This window comes from Protopterus annectens, chromosome 1.part0 (genome assembly GCF_019279795.1).
Source record: "Protopterus annectens isolate FY-2018-M chromosome 1.part0, PAN1.0, whole genome shotgun sequence".
NCBI lineage: Eukaryota > Metazoa > Chordata > Ceratodontiformes > Protopteridae > Protopterus > Protopterus annectens.
Window position 1 is genome coordinate 92,409,723 of NC_056725.1, and position 18,127 is coordinate 92,427,849.

The 18,127-nt window shown below is 42.1% G+C and overlaps 1 protein-coding gene across 1 annotated transcript in view; it reads left to right on the forward strand.

Moving 5' to 3' along the window:
* ZC3H4 (zinc finger CCCH-type containing 4) overlaps nucleotides 1–18,127 on the forward strand; it is a 589,226-nt gene that overhangs the window by 27,403 nt on the left and 543,696 nt on the right. The window contains exon 2 of the mRNA XM_044083867.1: nucleotides 9,850–10,087. Coding sequence (XP_043939802.1) covers nucleotides 9,850–10,087 — 238 coding nt within the window. The remainder of the gene's footprint in view (nucleotides 1–9,849; nucleotides 10,088–18,127) is intronic.

The following is an 18,127-nucleotide window of genomic DNA, read 5'->3' on the forward strand; positions in this document are numbered from 1 at the left end:
CTCTCAGTCAAGCCATTCATCTTCCACCATCTTTCCCAGTCCCCAAAACAGGGGAAAGGATCTTACATTCTCTAGACATTCACAGGATACTCAGATTTTACCTGAACAAATCTAAATCCTTCAGAAAAATTGACCAGCTTTTTGTATCCTTTATGCCCCATAAGCTGGGGCAGACAGTCTCCAGACAAACTATTGCACACTGGATTTCAATCAAAGGCCATCTCTCATGTCATGGGAAAACTGTACCTTCCTGCCCTAAAGTACATTCAGCTAGGGCAATCACTTTCTCAGGAGCTTTCCACAAAAGAACAGACTCCAGATCTATCTTGGAGGTGGCCACTTGGTCCTCTTCGCACACGTTTACCAAACACTACAAAACTGATGCTTTCACCAGGTCCAGGGTAGCCTTTGCTAGGTCAGTCTTGTCTGGACAGTTTGACAACTCTTTTTTTTTTCAGTAGCTAACCACGCTTCCTTCTCCAGCTACAGAACAGCTTTTGCTATGTTAGTCATTTCTGGACTTCTGGACAACTCGTCTCAATTGCAAACCACTCTTCCTTCCTTCCTCCTCCAGCTCTGGGAGTCACCCATATGTCAAGAATACTGCAACAGTGAATTCAGTCTGGATACAGTACAGCTGAGAAAGAACTCACCATAACAGTGGGTATCCTACTGATCACTGTTGCAGTATTTTATCCCTGATTAATTTTTCATGGAGCAGGGTTCCTTTGAGAACTAGTACTTCTTTTATGCCTAAAGTGGTATCTGAATTTACGTTAAACCAAACTATCCATCCCCCTTTTTTCTTTACTGAATTTAAAAATGAGGGAGAAAGGATACTCCATATCTTGGATGCCCGCAAACAACTGTGGTACCTTTTTGACAGAACTATCTCTCAGATCTTTGGATCAGTTGTATATTTCTTGTAAAGGTAAGAAGTGACAGCTGGGGTCAAAACAGGCTATTGCCAAATGGTTGTCTAACGCTGTTACCTTTTGTTGTTGTGTCTTTCGGCTTTTCCCAGTTAGGGGTCGCCACAGCGGAACTCCAGTCTGCTAATGATTGGCAGTAGATTTTTACGTGCCGAGTTGCTGGCCCTGACGCACAACCTTCAACGAAGGTATGCCCATTCACGCATGTCTCCACACAGAAGATGCTTTAGCTGAGAATCTAACAGGACAACGTCTTACTGTGAGGCGACAATGCTTCCGCAGCACCACCAATGCTGTTACCTTTTGTTACGCTCACCATATCAAATCTACTCCAGACCCTACCAGGGCCTTGGCACTTCATCTATGACTTTTTTGGAAGGGGGGGGTTGGTTCTTGAAACACTCAAGAAGCTGCTGCATGGTCCTGTAGTCATATGCTTGATTCCCTCTCTAGGTACAGATCAAACATTACTAGGACTATTCTCCAGGGGGTCCTGGACTCTTCTCCTTTCACCTCCCAAATGTAGTTAGCTATGCTAATTTATCCATATAGCTAAAGTTACTGCAGCAGTGATCAGTATAAAGAATATAGTACAGTTGTGTAAGTTGAACTTAGATGTTCGAATGATCACTGCTGTAGTAGCTGCTGCCTCCTTCCATCCCCCTTGTTTTTGTGTGTTAGGTTTTTATGCCAAGGTGTGGAAATTTATGATCTGATGATGTAAATCTTTGTTCATTCATTAAAAATAGGACCTCGGTTCTGTCCTCGAACTGATACGGCCATTTCTAAGCTCGCACCAGCCAAAAACTCTCAGCTAAGACCTACCCATAATGCCCCTCTCCTAGTTACTCCAGATCTTGTTTGCCGTGCTCCTGGTCAGACATGCTAGCCATCTCTCTCAAAGCTAAGTAGAAAATTGCTATTTTTAAGACAGTTTTTCTTCAAATGTTTTACTTTTTAGTTGTTAGCCTTTTCTCACTGTCACCTATAACCTAGTTCTGTTCCCTACCCTTTTCTATGGTGATTTAAATTTTACCATTTTTGGTACTGTTCCTCTCTTCTGCCTTCTTTACCACTTGTGGTATTTTTTGAATACCATCTCTGGTTTTCTCTCCCTTATTTTGTTTTTTTCTATAGGATAGCCTTCTTGCCTTATGTCAGTCAAAGCTAAGTTCGGTGTGACAAGTGTGGATGGATGATGCCTAACTCGGATACACATGCTCGTTGTGTCTACTGTTTGGGCATGGATCATATTAGAGCTGACTGTGACATTTGTGCTAGTTTTAGTAATTGTACACTAGCAGAACGTAAAAATAAACTTATGGTTTACTCAAGACACCTTTTTCGGAGGCTCCATCTGGGTCTGAGGTCTCACCTCCTCCAAAGACCAAAAAACATAAGGACAAACTGAGTCACTCAGTTCCTGCATCTGTCAGTTACGGAACCGAGTCGGCTCCTTGCTTTGCCAGCGCCCTCGGCGCACACGTCTTCAGCACCAGACTCTGTGTCTTTACCCTTGGTGCCATCCGTGATATTCACCCCTATTTCGGTTCTGACCTTGACACCACTGACTTCGGTGCTGTCCTTGGATCCAACATCAGCTCCGATGACTGTACCTGCTTTGGCAGCATCCCCAGCCACGGTGCCGACAGTTTCTTCGGCTCCAAAACTCAAATACCTGCCAAGGACAAGATACTTCCACGCAGGTGCATACTGTCTTGGTTCCGACAGCAGTGTTTTCCCTGTCTGCACCATCCACCTTTGCTGCATTGGCTCTGGTGGAACCGATGCTCTATCAAAGCAGTGCTTGGACTGTCCGTACCTTGGTACTTAGCCTGGCGCCTATTTTCTTGCTGATGCCATCTATGTCTACGGCTCCGGCTTCCAGTTCTCTCAGTGCTCCTCACCTGGAGGTGGGCTCCTCACGGCGAGGTGTGACCCTGGTTCCGAGAATGTCCCTCCTAGTTCCGGATTCCCATCCCTCCTCATGTGGGCCTGCTGTACAGATAGTGGACTCGCAGTCAGCACCAATGACATCAGTATCAGAATTCTCCCCTAGCATGCACCTCTCCAAACCCTTTATTCCGGGACCCCGGGCATGTGAGTCACAAGAACCCTCTTTGAAGGGAACCCCGTCTCCGGAGTCCTCCTCAGAGGTTCCCACTGGGGAGCCACCCCGGAAGAAATGGTGCAAGAGGAAGCACCTTGATTCACCAGAGGAACCTCTCACTGAAGACACTGTGAGGAGGGGGAAGGGTCCCCATGGTCTCCCCCAGACCACATGCCATTCGGAGACATTCTGGAAATCCTCCAGCAGTGGGGAGACTGGAAGTCCTATAACCCTTCTTCTGAGGAATCTGTGTTCCTGTAGGCCCTGACATCTACTTCCTGGGTGACTCCACCAGCAGAAGACCTTATTAAACTCATTGTGCAGCATGCCTGGAAGGCCCCAAACAACGTAGAACCTGTCCCTCGGAGACCAGACAAAATTTTATCTACACCTAAAGACAAGCCTCACTGGTCCTAGCAGTTTGACAGTTGATTCTATGGTCGTGGCGGCGGCCACCGAGAGGGAACTGGCAGAAGATAGTTCCACCGTCCAGCCTCAAAACAGAGAGTCTCAGACCATGTACAGACTAGGGAAATGGACCTATGCTTCAGCGACATTCGGTCACTGAACTATCTGGCACACTTTGCTCGCCTCCAAAGAGACCTAATTTCCAAACTGTGTTCCTCTTTGATGGGGTACTGCCTGATGAGATGCGTGATATATCGCCTCGCTGCTAGCTACCCTTGAATCCATCTCAAACTCCTCGATGCATTTGATATCTCACTCCACCAAGGGGGCAGCTCGAGCTGCCGCATCAGGCCTTGTCATGAGACATAATGCTTGGATGTGGTTGTGTGAATTCACAGACCCCTTTAAATCTTCCTTCGTCAATCCACCTGTTGGCGAATCTGCACTTTTTGGACCCAAAGTACAAGACACACTTACACGTAGTGAGAAAGACGGAAAAACCTTGTCTGCTGTGGGCATACACCTTTCCAACCCCCAGAGGTCCTACTCCAGGAACCAGAAGGGAGGAAAAATGTGGTTCAAGAAATCCCAAGGACCTTTTTCGTGACACTTGTGGTGAACAATCCCCCCGGGGCTGAGGGGGCAACTCATATGGAAGACGTCCCTTTTGGGGTAGAGGGGGTCCGTGTAACCAGGGAGCTAGAGATTGTTTCTCCGGCAGACCCTACCAGCGCTCCTGAGCAGCGGCCCGATTGCTTTCCTCTGGAAGCAGTCAGGGGTTGTTTTTCTCTGCATCTACCAGCCTGGCATCTTATTACTACTGATGTTTGGGTGCAGAGAATAATATCCATAGGCTACCAAATACCATTTGATTTATCTCCCAGACCGTTCAAACGAATCCCTGATGTACCACCCAGTCAGAGGGAATTAGCAGCCTTAGAAAAGCTGCTAAGGAAAAGTCATCCGACCAGTACCACCAGACCAGGCAGGATCTGGGTTTTACTCAAGGGTCTTTTTAGTGCCAAAAAAGACAGGGGACTGGAGACCAATCCTGGATCTTAGCCTATTGAACAAATTTTTCAAACCTCAAAAATTCCGAATGGTCACGATACATTCCATTCCTTCCTTCCTAGGAAGGGATAACTGGATGTGCTCTGTAGACCTCCAGGATGCGTACTACCACATAAAGATGGATCACCACTCCTGGAGGTTTCTCCGCTCCCGGATGGGAGCCAATCACTACTAGTTCAGGGCACTGCCATTCGGTTCACCAAATGTATGGCAGTTGTGGTAGCTCATCTTTGACTACAAGGATTTTGGGTGTTTCCCTATCTAGACGATTGGCTCCTTATTGCTCCGAACAGGAATCTTCTTGCACTCAAGGTCTCGCTTATTGCTCCAAACAGGAATCTTCTTGCACTCAAGGTCTCGCTCTCCGCTTGGGGATTACAGTCAACAAGGACAAATCTTAATGTCTCCAATGAAGACACTGGAATTCATTGGAGCAGTCTTCGACACAACATCCTATCAAGCTTCTCTCCGCCCTCACAGGCTTTCGAAAATAACAAACCAAATCCAAGGTCTTCTTCCTCAGTCTTATGTACCAGCACGTCTTGTACTGCAACTGTTAGGCTCCATGGCGGCTGCCGTTACGTTGGTACCACTGGCAAGACTGCACATGAGAATCCTACAGTGGCTCCTTTCCGCACAATGGTTGTTGCTAATTTACCCACTCGACCACATGATACAAACTTTCAAACCGTTGTAAGGAAGAAATGTTATGGTGGATGAGTCCACAAACAAATCTTTTGTCTCAACCGTTCTGTTTTCCTCTGCCCACAGCCACGGTGAGCACAGACTCTTCCCTGTTAGGATGGGGGGCATTTCCAGGGAAATACTGTCCAAGTCACCTGGTCCCCCATGGAGGCCAATTTGCACATAAATGTCCTGGAACTGAGGGCAGTTCTCTTAGCATTGCAAGCATTCCATACATCCCTACCCTCTGGGACCATTGCAATTCAGTCAGACAACATGTCAGTCGTCTGGTATATCAACAAGCAAGGCATAACCAGGTCTTACCCCGTGTGTTGGGAAGTCATGAGGATTTGGCACTGGGTGATAGCTTCCAACCGCCTCCTTATAGCAACACACATTCCCGGGAGTTCCAACCTTATTGCGTGCAATCTGAGCAGGAACATCCTGATGCCTCATGAGTGGTCCCTCAACTCTGTAACAGCGGATCAGATCTTCCAATGCTGGGGCAAGCCTTGCTGTGTCTTGTTTGCCCCCCCCCCAACTACAAATGCAGAAGCTACTTTGCCCTGATCCCCCTTTCAGGGGGGAACCACCAAGGGATGCTCTAACACGATTGGCCACCAGGTCCTCTGTATGCCTTTACTCCATTTCCCTTCATTGCAAAATTTCTCCAGAAAGCTCAGTGGTTGAGAAGCAAAGTGATCCTCATTGCCCCTTACTGGCCCTGTTAAGTCTGGTTCCTGTTTCTGTTGCCTCATCTGATTCACAATCCGTGGATCCTGGATCATTCCCAAGACCTGTTATCTCATCATCAGGGACTGATTCATCCGAACCTGCACAGTCTCAAGCTCACAGCTTGGTTCCTTCACTTCCAGTGATTGCCAGGCTGTCTGACATCCCATTTCCTGTTCGTGAAATTCTTCTGGCTTCTCACAAACCTTCCACTAGGAAAGTTTATTCTAGTAAATGGACTAGGTTCTCTATTTGGGCCAAAAATCAGAACTTAGACTCTTTCTCTGTACCTATTCAAAAGATCCTACAATACCTGACTACTCCTTTGCATGCAGGAGCCTCAGCTTTGACGATCACTGTACATTTAGCAGCTATCGCCATTTTTCATAATGGTCTTCATAATTCTTTAATTATGTCACACCGCTTATGCTAGACCTTTTTGAAAGGAGTATTACATGTTAAATCTCCGGTCAAGCCTCCCTTAGAACCCTGGGACTTGACTTTGGTTCTTTAGTCTCTCGCAGGTTCTCCTTTCGAGCCTTTTGATTCATGTGATTTGAAATTTTTGTCATGGAAAAGCTTACTTCTAGTAGCACTTACCTCAGCGGGAAGAGTATCTCAGCTGCAAGCTTTGAGTGTCAAGAGTCCTTACTTGATCTTTCACACGGATAGGGTGTCCCTTCGTACTGACCCTTCTTTCTTGCCCAAGGTCATTTCTGGCTTTTCCATTAACCAGTCTATTGACCTGCCGGTTTTCTTCCCTCAGCATTCTAACAGAGGGGAGTACCTTTTGCACACCCTTGCTGTGCATCGGCAGCTTCGTTGTTATTTGGACAGGACTAAATCTTTCAGGAAAACAGATCAATTGTTTGTGGCCTTTGCAGGACCCAGATTGGGTAAACTTGTTTCCAAAGTGAATTTATCCTCCTGACTTAGAAATGTCATTACCTTTATCTACCAACAGAATAAGCTATCCTTACCTTCCAGAATAAAGGCTCATTCTACCAGATCTATGGCTACTTCTATAGCATTTCATTCCAGAGCCTCTATGGATAATATCTGCACAGCAGCCACTTGGGCAAGACCTCATACTGTTATATCTCATTACAAATTGGATTTACCCTCCAGGGGACGAGCATCTTTTGTTTCTATGGTGCTCAGGAATATTCTTCTTTAGGGCTACCCAGGACTCAAGTAGCTGGGGACTCGGTTCTATTTGTAATGAATGAACAAAGATTTACATCAGATAAAGAAGTTATGTCTTACCATAACGTTCCATCTGTGTTGTAGATCTTTGTTCATTCATTACTTCCTGCCTGGATTCCTGGTGGACTTTAGGAACTCCTGGTTAGGGTATTTGCTCAGACAGATTCTCCTACTATATTTAGTATTACTACATCTATTATCTAAGGGTGGGCAAACTCGCTCTGGAGTAACTAGGAGAGGGGCATTATGGGTAGGTCTTAGCTGAGAGTTTTTGTCTGGCGTGAGCTTAGAAACGGCCATATCAGTTCCGTGGATGGAACCGAGGTCCTATTTGTAATGAATGAACAAAGATCTACAACACAGATGGAACGTTATGGTAAGACATAACTTCTTTTTTTGTTGTTCCTAGCATAGTCCTTTCAGGACTCTGCCTCCCTCTTTCTGCTGACAGGAAAGCTCTGAAGGGCTTTGCTCCCAGACTTGTCTTTTGGTCCGCTCAGCTCAAGCTGCCTGACAGTTTGGGTGCATGGAAGGTGCCTGAAGCTTTGGAAGCTGGCCGGCCATTATATCTTTGGCAGGATATAATCCATATAGCTAAGGCTACTGCAGCAATGATCATTCCAATATTTACTGTTATAGTAAGTTCAACGTGAACAACTGTATTATCTGCTAGCTAAAGTGATTTTTATCTGGACTAATCCTTTGCACTCTGCCTCCCCCCCCCCTCAAAGGGAAAGGGTTCTGCAAATTAACTAAGCAGAAGGGCAGGAGGCTGTACCTCCATTTACATGGAGACAGTACTCAACTAGTAGTGAGTCATAGACAAGGGCACCTTTCTGCCAGCACTTCATATCATTTAGGAATTTAACAGGCTCTCAAATTCTGTGAACTGGTTTTCCAGTGCACTGCTGGAGCTTCATATACAGAGTTTGTCTGGTCAGCATCTTCTGGAAGTCTGACATTTTGGCGATTGACCACTTCAACATTCTTGAAAACCTAGACCTGCACCTCACTTCAGCAGGGTAAGGGGGGGGGGGGTGATGAACATTTTCTGCTATTTCTTTTCTCAGTGTTCAGGAAATATTTGCCAAAACTAATTTTCATTATCCCTTGGTGGCCAAGAAGGGTGTTTTGGTTTAGACAGTGCAGTCCAGGCCAGGCCAATACAGGAAACTGTCCTAATTCAAACCAAGAATACATCTCACAGTTACAGAAACAGTTGACTTCACCTTATTGCTTAGCGTTTGATGTAGATTCCTTGGCTGTTCTTCTAGCTGAAGTTTCAGAGACTGAGGAAGTTAGGATTCCTGTTGGTAAGCAGACCTATTTGATGGAGTGGATACCCTTTACTGTCCTGATTGGTCTGTTTGCATGTGATCTTGAGTTATCACAGACACTGACTAATGTGGTCCTCTGCAATTCTGTGGTCAATGTGCTTGCAGGTGTCAGCTGTTTTTTACCCATCATGACCTTGTGGAGTGCAAGAATGTGGCCCAACACTAGCTCATCAAGCAGTTCCTTAAAAGACCCGTTGTATCCTCTTTCTCCATTGAAGACACCTTCCTTTCAAATGGTTGTGCATCCACCATTTAAACCTATTAAAGTTTGTTCCATGGAAAATATTTTCCTGGTGGCTTTCCCATCTTTGTATAAGGTTTTAGAATTCATAGTTTTTATGAGCAGGAAACCTTAACTAATCTTTCACAAAAAGATTGTATTCTTCATGGCAGACTCCTGCTTCTTTCTGAATATGGTTTCAAAACAGTCCCAGAACAGCCTGCCCGTCAGCTGGTTTTCATCAAGAGGACAGAAACTGAGGGAGCAACTGAATATGCACTCAGTTATTACTTGAAACTGGTGCACAAACATTGATTTTGGTGCACAGACTTAGATTTTTTTTTAAGATCCAAGTTGCCAAGCGGAAACGTTTTCAAGTAGGTTGCCAGCTGCTTTGTCTTTTGCCATCAGGTAACCAGTTGCCTACTGGCAAATGCTGTTGTCAAAGGCAACTCCACTAGAGGAGATGCTACCTCTAGTGCTTACTTCAGTTGTGTGCCTATTACAAGCATCTGTGCAGTGCCCTCTTGATCTTTTAACACTCCACTAGGTATTATTGTTTTAACTACAACTTCGGAAGTTGGGCATCGTGTGGGAAAACCGTACTTCACAGTTCAACAGTCTGCACTTTATGCTAATGTGGTATTCCAGCTCTTTTCCCACTCTGGTACATAGTGGCTGGGATTCAGCCAAGAAAGGGCCAGTCAGAGGGTCCTTAATGTCAGGGATAGCAAAGTGATCAAAGAAAGGACTTTCCTTGGGGTTGGAATACCTTCACTTAATCCAACCTTCTACTTGATGAGTTTCTCCCTCACTAGCTTCAGCTTTCTGGAGCTCCCTTTATGTCAGGCAGATATGTATTTTGTATAGGACTTGTTTATTAATTAAATTGTCACTTCTTCATTTTTGTCTTGATTTACAAGAATTTGTGTACTGCTAACATAAAAGGTAATAGTAGCAGGTTTAGAGACTGCATAGTTATGCATGTGGTACTGTGTCATCCTTAAATGCTGGTCTTCCAAGATTTTGCCACATTCTAAATGGCAGATGAGGTGAACCCACAAAGGACTGTCGCGGTGGGCCCTGTTGTAGTTCAGCTCGTAACAGTAAAAAGCACATATTTTTATCTTTCTTAAAGTAATGACTGCTGTATTACTTTTGTTCATGCAGGGAAGATGGGGAGTTGGAGGAAGGTGAGCTCGAAGATGATGGTGTTGAGGAGGAACCTCAGGATACATCTGAATCTCAGGAGAAAAGCAAAAAAGAAAAACAGAGTGACACAGATGAAGATAAAGCCCACAAAAGAATGAAGAGGAAAAGGAAACGAGAGAAGGAGAGAGAGAAAGAAAAGAGACGATCAAAAAAGAGACGGAAAGCTAAGCACAGAGTAAGTCTTAGAGATTTGGAAATAATGGTGATGCTTTAGGAGTTAAATGGGTTTGAAATCCACTACGTTTAGTGTAGTAGAGGGTAACGTTTGCGTGTTTGTTATCAGGGCTTTTCACAGCTGTTTATCGGGGCTTTTCACAGCTATCGGTATAAAGAATTTATTGCATTTTATAACAGTGCTGTTTGCAGTAGCTTTAAGGGCAGGTATAAGACTGCAGAAAACTTTGTATTCATCCCGCTTGCTACTACTCTTGGGAATTTTGCCAGTCTTCTATTCAGATGTTTATGAAGTCCTCAAATATGGTAAATGGGAGTCCATTGTGTGTCACCAAGCTAAGTCAGGGACATCACAGATGTTTTGCTGTGTGCAGATCTGCTACAGAAATTGCACTACATATGTAGATGGTATAGGATACAAATACCATAGAGAGCATCTCAAAGCAAGTCTCCAGGCGAGAGCCAACAGCCAAAGCATCCCTAAAACAGTAGACAACAGCAGACAATAATGGCTGTTGCTAGAAACAAAAAGTTTTGGCTATGGACTGAAGTTCATAAATAATAATACTTTTCTGGGAAATCTCATAATTCCCAGGATGCTTTGAAATGAGTGTTGAATGCATTTTTGTTTTTCTGTTTATGAAACCCTCTACCAGATATTTTTGTTTTGGAGCCTGCCCAGTTGTAGATTTATGGGTGTTTTGCCATTTTGTTTCCTGCTTGCAGACTTTGTTTCAGATGATTTCTGTAACATGTTTGGGTATAGGTATTTAATGTCTTCTTATACACCCATAGTTTGGTATTTGATTCAGAAGTACCTTCATGAGCTGCGTATATGTGTAATGAATTAAATGCCTTTCTTTAGTGTTTCTCATTTTGTTTGGCAGTGCTTCGTAATGGAACTTGCATTCGTAGTTGCTTAGAAATGGCTCTGTTCTCATAAGACTTTTGCATAAATTGTAGGATGCCTTACACTGAGGATGAATGCATTTTTTGTGAGTATCTTTGTGCATTTTTGAGCCATTGTGCTGAAACTTTTTAATTTTTCAGTACTGTTTTACGTATCTTTCATGATGTTGTGAGTGTAAGAGGCTTGTAATTTTTTGTACGCACATGTTTTGCAAGCCTTTTTCTGGTTGGATCTCCAGTGCATCTGCTTGAGGGCTCTTTTTTTCATCTTTACTTTATAGTCTTACCTGTAGGGGAATAAGGTTATTTGCTTTTGTAACACAATATGCTTTCAGGGCCTTAGCCAACTTCCACCAAAGCTATATGAGTGACCTGCAGTAACAGTGAAATGCTTGCCCATTTTTAGAGGACTATGATTTTGTGTTTGGATTACAGACCTGTGCGCCTATGTCTATACTTGCTGTCATGGCAAACATTTTGGAAGTCTTTTACTTAATAACTAGAGTTAACAACCTTGTTTTACTTTGCAGTTTTGAGCCACTGAACTAAAAAAAAATGTATTGGTAATTTAATGATCTCCTGGAAATGAAGGCTTTTCTGTTTTTTACTTTTGTGTTATGCCAGAATTTTCTTGGCTGTTGGCTATTTTTATTCTACTCTATTCATTGATTTAAATATTGTAGTTTCCTTCAGCAGGTAATAACGTAGGATGTTCATCCACATTCCTGAGTGTCCCATTCACTTTAACCAGTTTTCGAAGAGATTTCTAATAATTTAATTCTTTTGTTAGACCTCTTAATTAAGAAGCTGTGCAGAAGGCAAAACCAAAATCCTTGCCAAACCTAGTTAACTCTTCTGAATGTACAAAACTGTACACCACCATGCTATAGATGCAGCAGTCCCCTATAGGAACAGATGCAGGGCAAACCCCCTTGGTGGAACCATAATATCATCAAGCTATACGATAAAAGGAAGAGAATTTTGACCAAAAATAAGAGTGATTCCCAGTATGATAGAGTCCTCATCATTGAAATAACTCAGGAGCCTAGTAAAATCCACCAAAGTGATGTTTGAGGCTAAAATAGCTATCCAAGCCAAAGACAATCACAAAGCTTTTTTGTTACATTTGTAATCTCAGAAGTACAGCACAGTTAATTGTGGGCAATGAGGCTGAAGATTTAGTGAAACTACTGTCCCTGGCGGATAAATTAATCTCAAACTTTACCTTTCTCTCCCCTCCTTCTGTCCTGCAAGATATACCTGAAACCAGGCAACCTCCAGCTATTACACAAGGCCAAGTCCTAAAGGCACTATCAGAAGATAAAAATACTGCATCAGTGGCCCACATATCTCTGGATGCATCGTAAATAGCACGAAGCATAATTTAGCTGCCCCTCTAACAGCACTGTTCATCATCCATACAGGTTTTCTACCAAGCAAATGAAGAACAGCTACAGTCATTCCCCTTCATAAGAGAGGACCTTCCACTGACACTGGCAATTACAGCCCTGTAAGTCTGACCATCCTCATATGCAAAGCCATGGAAAGCCTTATCATGGAACTAATCAATAAAGACATAGGGAACCTCCAAACACTGGACCAGTCTTGGAGTGGATTCATCAAGGGCAGGTCATGTTTACTTAACCTGATGGACGTTTTTGAAAAGTTCACCAAAGTAGTGGATGAAGGTAAAACTGTACACACCACATACCTTGACCTGGCTAAAAGTTTTTGGCACAATCCCCCAATCAGGCATAGTAGAAAAGCTGAACTGGAAATAAACACCTATGTCCACCTACTGGATTGCCAACTGGCTCACAGAGAGGATGCAGGAGATGAGAATATGGGAAGCTACCTCCACAAAACGACCATTCACTAGTAGAGTCCCTCAGGGTTCATTAGGCAGACTTCTCAGAAATAAAAACCAATACCAGAGATCTCAAGCTGACTAAGTTTGCAGATGACTGCAAGCTGAAAGCAGTAATTGAATCCCCAAATGACTTGGCCATCCTGAAGGAATGTTTGTCTCAAACGAAAAGCTTGTGTCAAAGTCATAGACTGAAACTAAATAAAAAAAAATGCTTTATGTTATCCTTTGTGATGTCATCTACCCTAGTGAACTGCCACATTGACAATATGCTGCGCCTCTAAGAGTTGACTTAGTTGTACAGGATTTGTGATCTTCTGAGGACTGTGACATAACTTTTGACAAATATGTATGCACTGTCATTAGAAAGTCCTGCCATTTTGTGCAGTTTGTAAACAAAGGACTTTATTTTGGAACAGGTAGAGCTGGGACCTCGTGGGAGACCCTTGAATGAGTATTTGGAATTTGTCGAACTCAAATGGCAAATTAGGCTTGATGCTTATGCTCCTGGGTTAAATGATAGAATTTCTTTATCTTCTCTGTTGAAATTAAAATCTATGTTTTTTATTTAGTTATATATATATTGTTTAGGGATGTTTTAAACTTTTTATATGTATTATTGGTTTATATTTGGCTTGCATTAAGTATTTGCAGCCTTGTTAATGGGGGAAATGATGTCAGTTATTTGTGATTGGGTAAGCAATGTATTTAAACAGGTGCTAATTTCAGTATTTTGTATTCTGAGGAAGTCATTTACCAGACGAAAGCGCTTAATACTGCTGTGTTTGCCTGCACTGTTTTATCTTGGATGAATATTGTCTGTATCTTTTTGGATTTGGAGTTTTTTGCTTATAAAGGATTTACCACCTACCAAGCGTCACTTTTGTCTTGCAACAGCTGCCTTTTATTTTTCATTGAAACAAAGGACTTGTGTGTAGATCTAGAGATGTCGTCCCCCCACTTTACTCAGGTTTCATTAGGCTAATCATTGAGTGTAATTTTCCCTTTGGCATGTATCTGTCCAGACACATGCAACAACTGGAATGCCTACAGAGATACCTTATTAAAAGGATACAGTGCTTAAACAGTCCGAGGAAGGGCTCTGAGCCAACTAATCTGTGATATATAACATTAAGTATCCTGTTTTTTGCTTATTTCTGAGTTATCTATTGCACTTTTATTGTCTGCATATACTTTGCTAGCTAGTTTCACTGTGTGTGAGGTATTAACTAGAAATTTTCTACAATTGTTAAGTATCTGGTTGGGTTTGTTTGTTCTGATTTTTGTTTCCCACCCTCTCTCCCCATTGGTATCCTGTTTTTATACTTAGTGGCTTTGCAGTTGCCCCTACTGTAAATTTGATCTGGGACACTTCTCCCAGTCTAGTGTCATTACCTCACTCTACCTAATCCAGGGAGAACATTTGTGAAGGCCAACCCAGTTAGTTTCTGCTCCTCGTTTCCCCTTTCCACCTTACAAAAAAAAAACATTTTCTAAGCTTGTTTCCTGCCTTTCCTGTAAGTCAGCTAGTTCAGATACAGATGTGCTGTATCCAGGACTGTTTGTAAGCTTCCGAGCCCCCAAGCCTTTCTGTGTTGGAGGGAAGCCTTCTAGCTTAATTTTGTTTCTTAGAACTAGCCAGCTTTCTAGTTTCAGCACTCCAATCTGTTTCTTTGAGCTCAGCACTTGTTCAGAACTCATTGTAAGTGCTAAATAAGCTACAAATTACTACATCACTCAACTTTCCTCAGTTGTCTAGAGGAAAACAGTTTTTAGTACTTAATAAATAAGCACCTATCCAGGCATGTCTAAGGGACAGCTCCCGGTGTTTTCTCCAGTCTATCTGATGAACTGTTTTCTAAAAATACTTTGTCCTTGGCAGTACCTAAGCATGTGTGGTTACATATCACAAGGACTCATGCCTAGTAGAAATCTTATTGTGAAGAACCAAAGAGAAAATTAAATAATTTATTAATTTTTATTTATTTATTTGATATTTGTTTACTGGGATGATACAGTTGGGCACAGATACTTTTTCAACCAGAGTCCCAGGGGAAAACCTTAAAAGATGCAAATAAAAGTTACATAGTTTATAAACTTAGCATAAACAGAAGAACACAGATTATACATAATAAATATACTAAGATATACATAAAAAGTGCATTATGGAGCATAACTAGTGCATAAAGTAGGAAATAAAACATTGTTTCATTTGTAATACATCTTCTAAACATGAATTATGGCAGATGTGACTAAGTCAACTATATATAGTATACAAAGCACAATATAAGTTGTAGGTGATGAGTTTGGAAACAGTGAGATACAGTAATTGTGCAAAGACTGAAAGAGAGTATCTAGAGAGAGAAAGTAAGGTGATATGTATGGTGAGTTTATAGGTGAGATAAGTAAGACATATGGATGTCAGCCAGGAGTTAGACAAGAGGGAATGATAGTCAGCCAGAAGTTAGACGAGCAGAGCCAAGAATTAGATAGATGGGACTTTAGAAGTAGTTTGAACTGTGAGGGATTGGCAGTGGTTATGATTGGCTCGGGGGTTAAGTTCCAAATCATGGAGATTCAATTAGAGTAGAGAGCAACTCCATAGTGATTGTTAGCTTTTGTAACTTGTAATAGGAGTTTGTCAGAAGATCTCCAGCATCTTCTGTTATGTACAGGATGAAGTAGATTACGTAGTGCAGGACACTTGTCAGGCTAGTATATTATATCATGGCCATTGTAAGTTAGGTGAGAGTTAGGTAATTAGTTAGGTCAAGACAATTTAGTTGATGTAAGGTAGTGCATTGATGTGATCTATACAGTAGATATAAAAAGTGCACACACCCCTGTTAAAATGCCAGGTTTTTGTAATATAAAAAAATGAGATCACAATAAATCATTTCAAAACTTTTCCCATCTTGAATGTGACCTATAACCTGTACAATTCAATTTAAAAACAAAATTGTTAGGGGAAAACTATAAAAAAATAAAAAACATATATTAAGCTGGTTGCCTAAGTGTGCACACCCTTTAATACTTTGTTGAAGCACCTTTGATTTATTTACAGCATTCAGTCTTCTTGGGTAGGAGTCTTATCAGCATGGCACATCTTGAATTGTCAATATTTGCCCACTCTTTCTTGCAAAAGTGCTCCAAATCTGTCAGATTGCTGGGGCATCTCTTGTGCACAGCCCTCTTCAGGTCACCCCACAGATTTTCTATTGGATTAAGGTCTGGGCTCTGGCTGGACCATTCAAAAACTTTCATTTCCTTCTGGTGAAGCCATTCTTTTGTTGATTTGGATGTATGCTTGGAGTTATTGTCGTGTTGAAAGGTGAAATTCCTCTTCATCTTCAGCTTTCTATCAGACGCCTGAAGGTTTTGGTCCAATAGTGACTGGTATTTGGAACTGTTCATAATTCCCCTCCACCTTGACTAAAGCCCCAATTCCGGCTGAAGAAAAGCAACCCCAAAGCATGATACTGCCACCACTATGCTTCACCATAGGGATGGTGTTCTTTTGGTGATGTGAAGTGTTGTTTTTGCGCCAAACGTACCATTTGGAATTGTGTCCAAAAAGTTCAACCTTGGTCTCATCAGACCATAACAAATTTTCCCACATGCTTTTGGGAGACTTGATGTATTGTTCTGCAAATTTTAGCCGGGCTTGGATGTTTTTCTGTGTAAGAAGCGCCTTCTGTCTTGGAACCCTACCCCATAGTCCAGACATATGGAGAATACTGGAGATTGTTGTCACATGTAGTACACAACCAGTACTTGCCAGAAATTCCTGCAGCTCCTTCAGTGTTGCTTTAAGTCTCTTGGCAGCCTCCTTGACCAGTTTTCGTCTTGTCTTTTCATCAATTTTTTGGTGGGTCGTCCAGTTATTTGCAACGTCAAAGTTGTCCCATATTTTCTCCACTTTTTGATGACTGTCTTCACTGTGTTCCATGGTATATCCAATGCTGTAGAAATGTTTTTGCACCCTTCTCCTGACTGATTCAACAATGAGATCCCTTTGATGCTTTGTAAGCTGTCTGCGAACCATGGCTTTTGCTGTAGCAGGCAACTGAGTAAATGTCAGGAAAATCCTACTAGGACAGCTGAACTTTATTTGGGGTTAATCAGAGTCTCTCTAATTGATGGCAGGTGTGTACCCAAGAAGACTGAATGTTGTAATTAAAGCAAAAGGTGCTTCAACAAAGTATCAGTTTAAGGGTGTGCACACTTGTGCAACCAGCTTATTGTACATTGTTTTATTTTTTTATATTTATTCCCCTAACAGATTTGTTTTTCAGTTGAATTGTACAGGTTATAAGTCACATTAAAGGTGGGAAACGTTTTGAAATGATTTATGTGGTCTCATTTTTTTATATCACAAAAACTTGGCTTTTTAACAGGAGTGTGTACACTTTTTATATCCACTGTATGTTGAGTTAGTAGCAAGTCTGTCAGTCTTATTGTAACAAGCATCTAATTCTAGCAGATCATTTTTTTTTTCAGATTGATGAAGATTGGAGAGGCATAAGGAAGAGTAGTGAGTAGATGTGTACTATCAGTAGATTGTCTTGTTGAGTCAGTAAGGTAAGGTTTAATTCTGTAAAATAATGCATATATGGGAGTCTCACCATCTACCTCAAAGTTAAGTATGCATAATACCTATATTCATTCTACAAGGGGAATGTGCAACCACTAGGAGACGTTTTGGCCAGAATAAAAAAAGGACTTGTGCGATGGATGTTATGATTTGCTGTTTAAGTAACCTCTTCTAGATTTACAGTTATCAGTATCTTACGCCAGTGTACTATGTTCTGGGGAACCTTCTGAGTGGGTTCTTACTAGCCTTCACTTTGCTGTTGCAGATGGATTTTTCTTTATGTAATTGGTCTTCTTTTATTTTTGTCTGTCTTGTTTCGTTTTTTTTTTTTTTTACAAGTTATACTCCTTCAGTGGCTAGAGGTTCATCTGAGTGGCACAGGAACTAGTTGTTTTCTTCCTTGCACACTGTATTGTTTTGATACATGTGCACAGGAAGTATGCTCTAAGCATGGGGATGAGGGACGGCTTTTTCCTGAACTGGGGTTAGCAGAAGAGGAAGTCCTTTCAACTGTGTGTCACAAAAGATTTCCTTCCAGTGGTTACACATCTGACCTGTTTTCATGCTTCTGTTACTTCCTCGATCTCTTCCTTATTTCGGTTCTTTTCCATGACCTAGTCTTTTCTTTCATGGTGCACTTCTCATGTCTGTTTTCTTTTGTGGTACTTTCT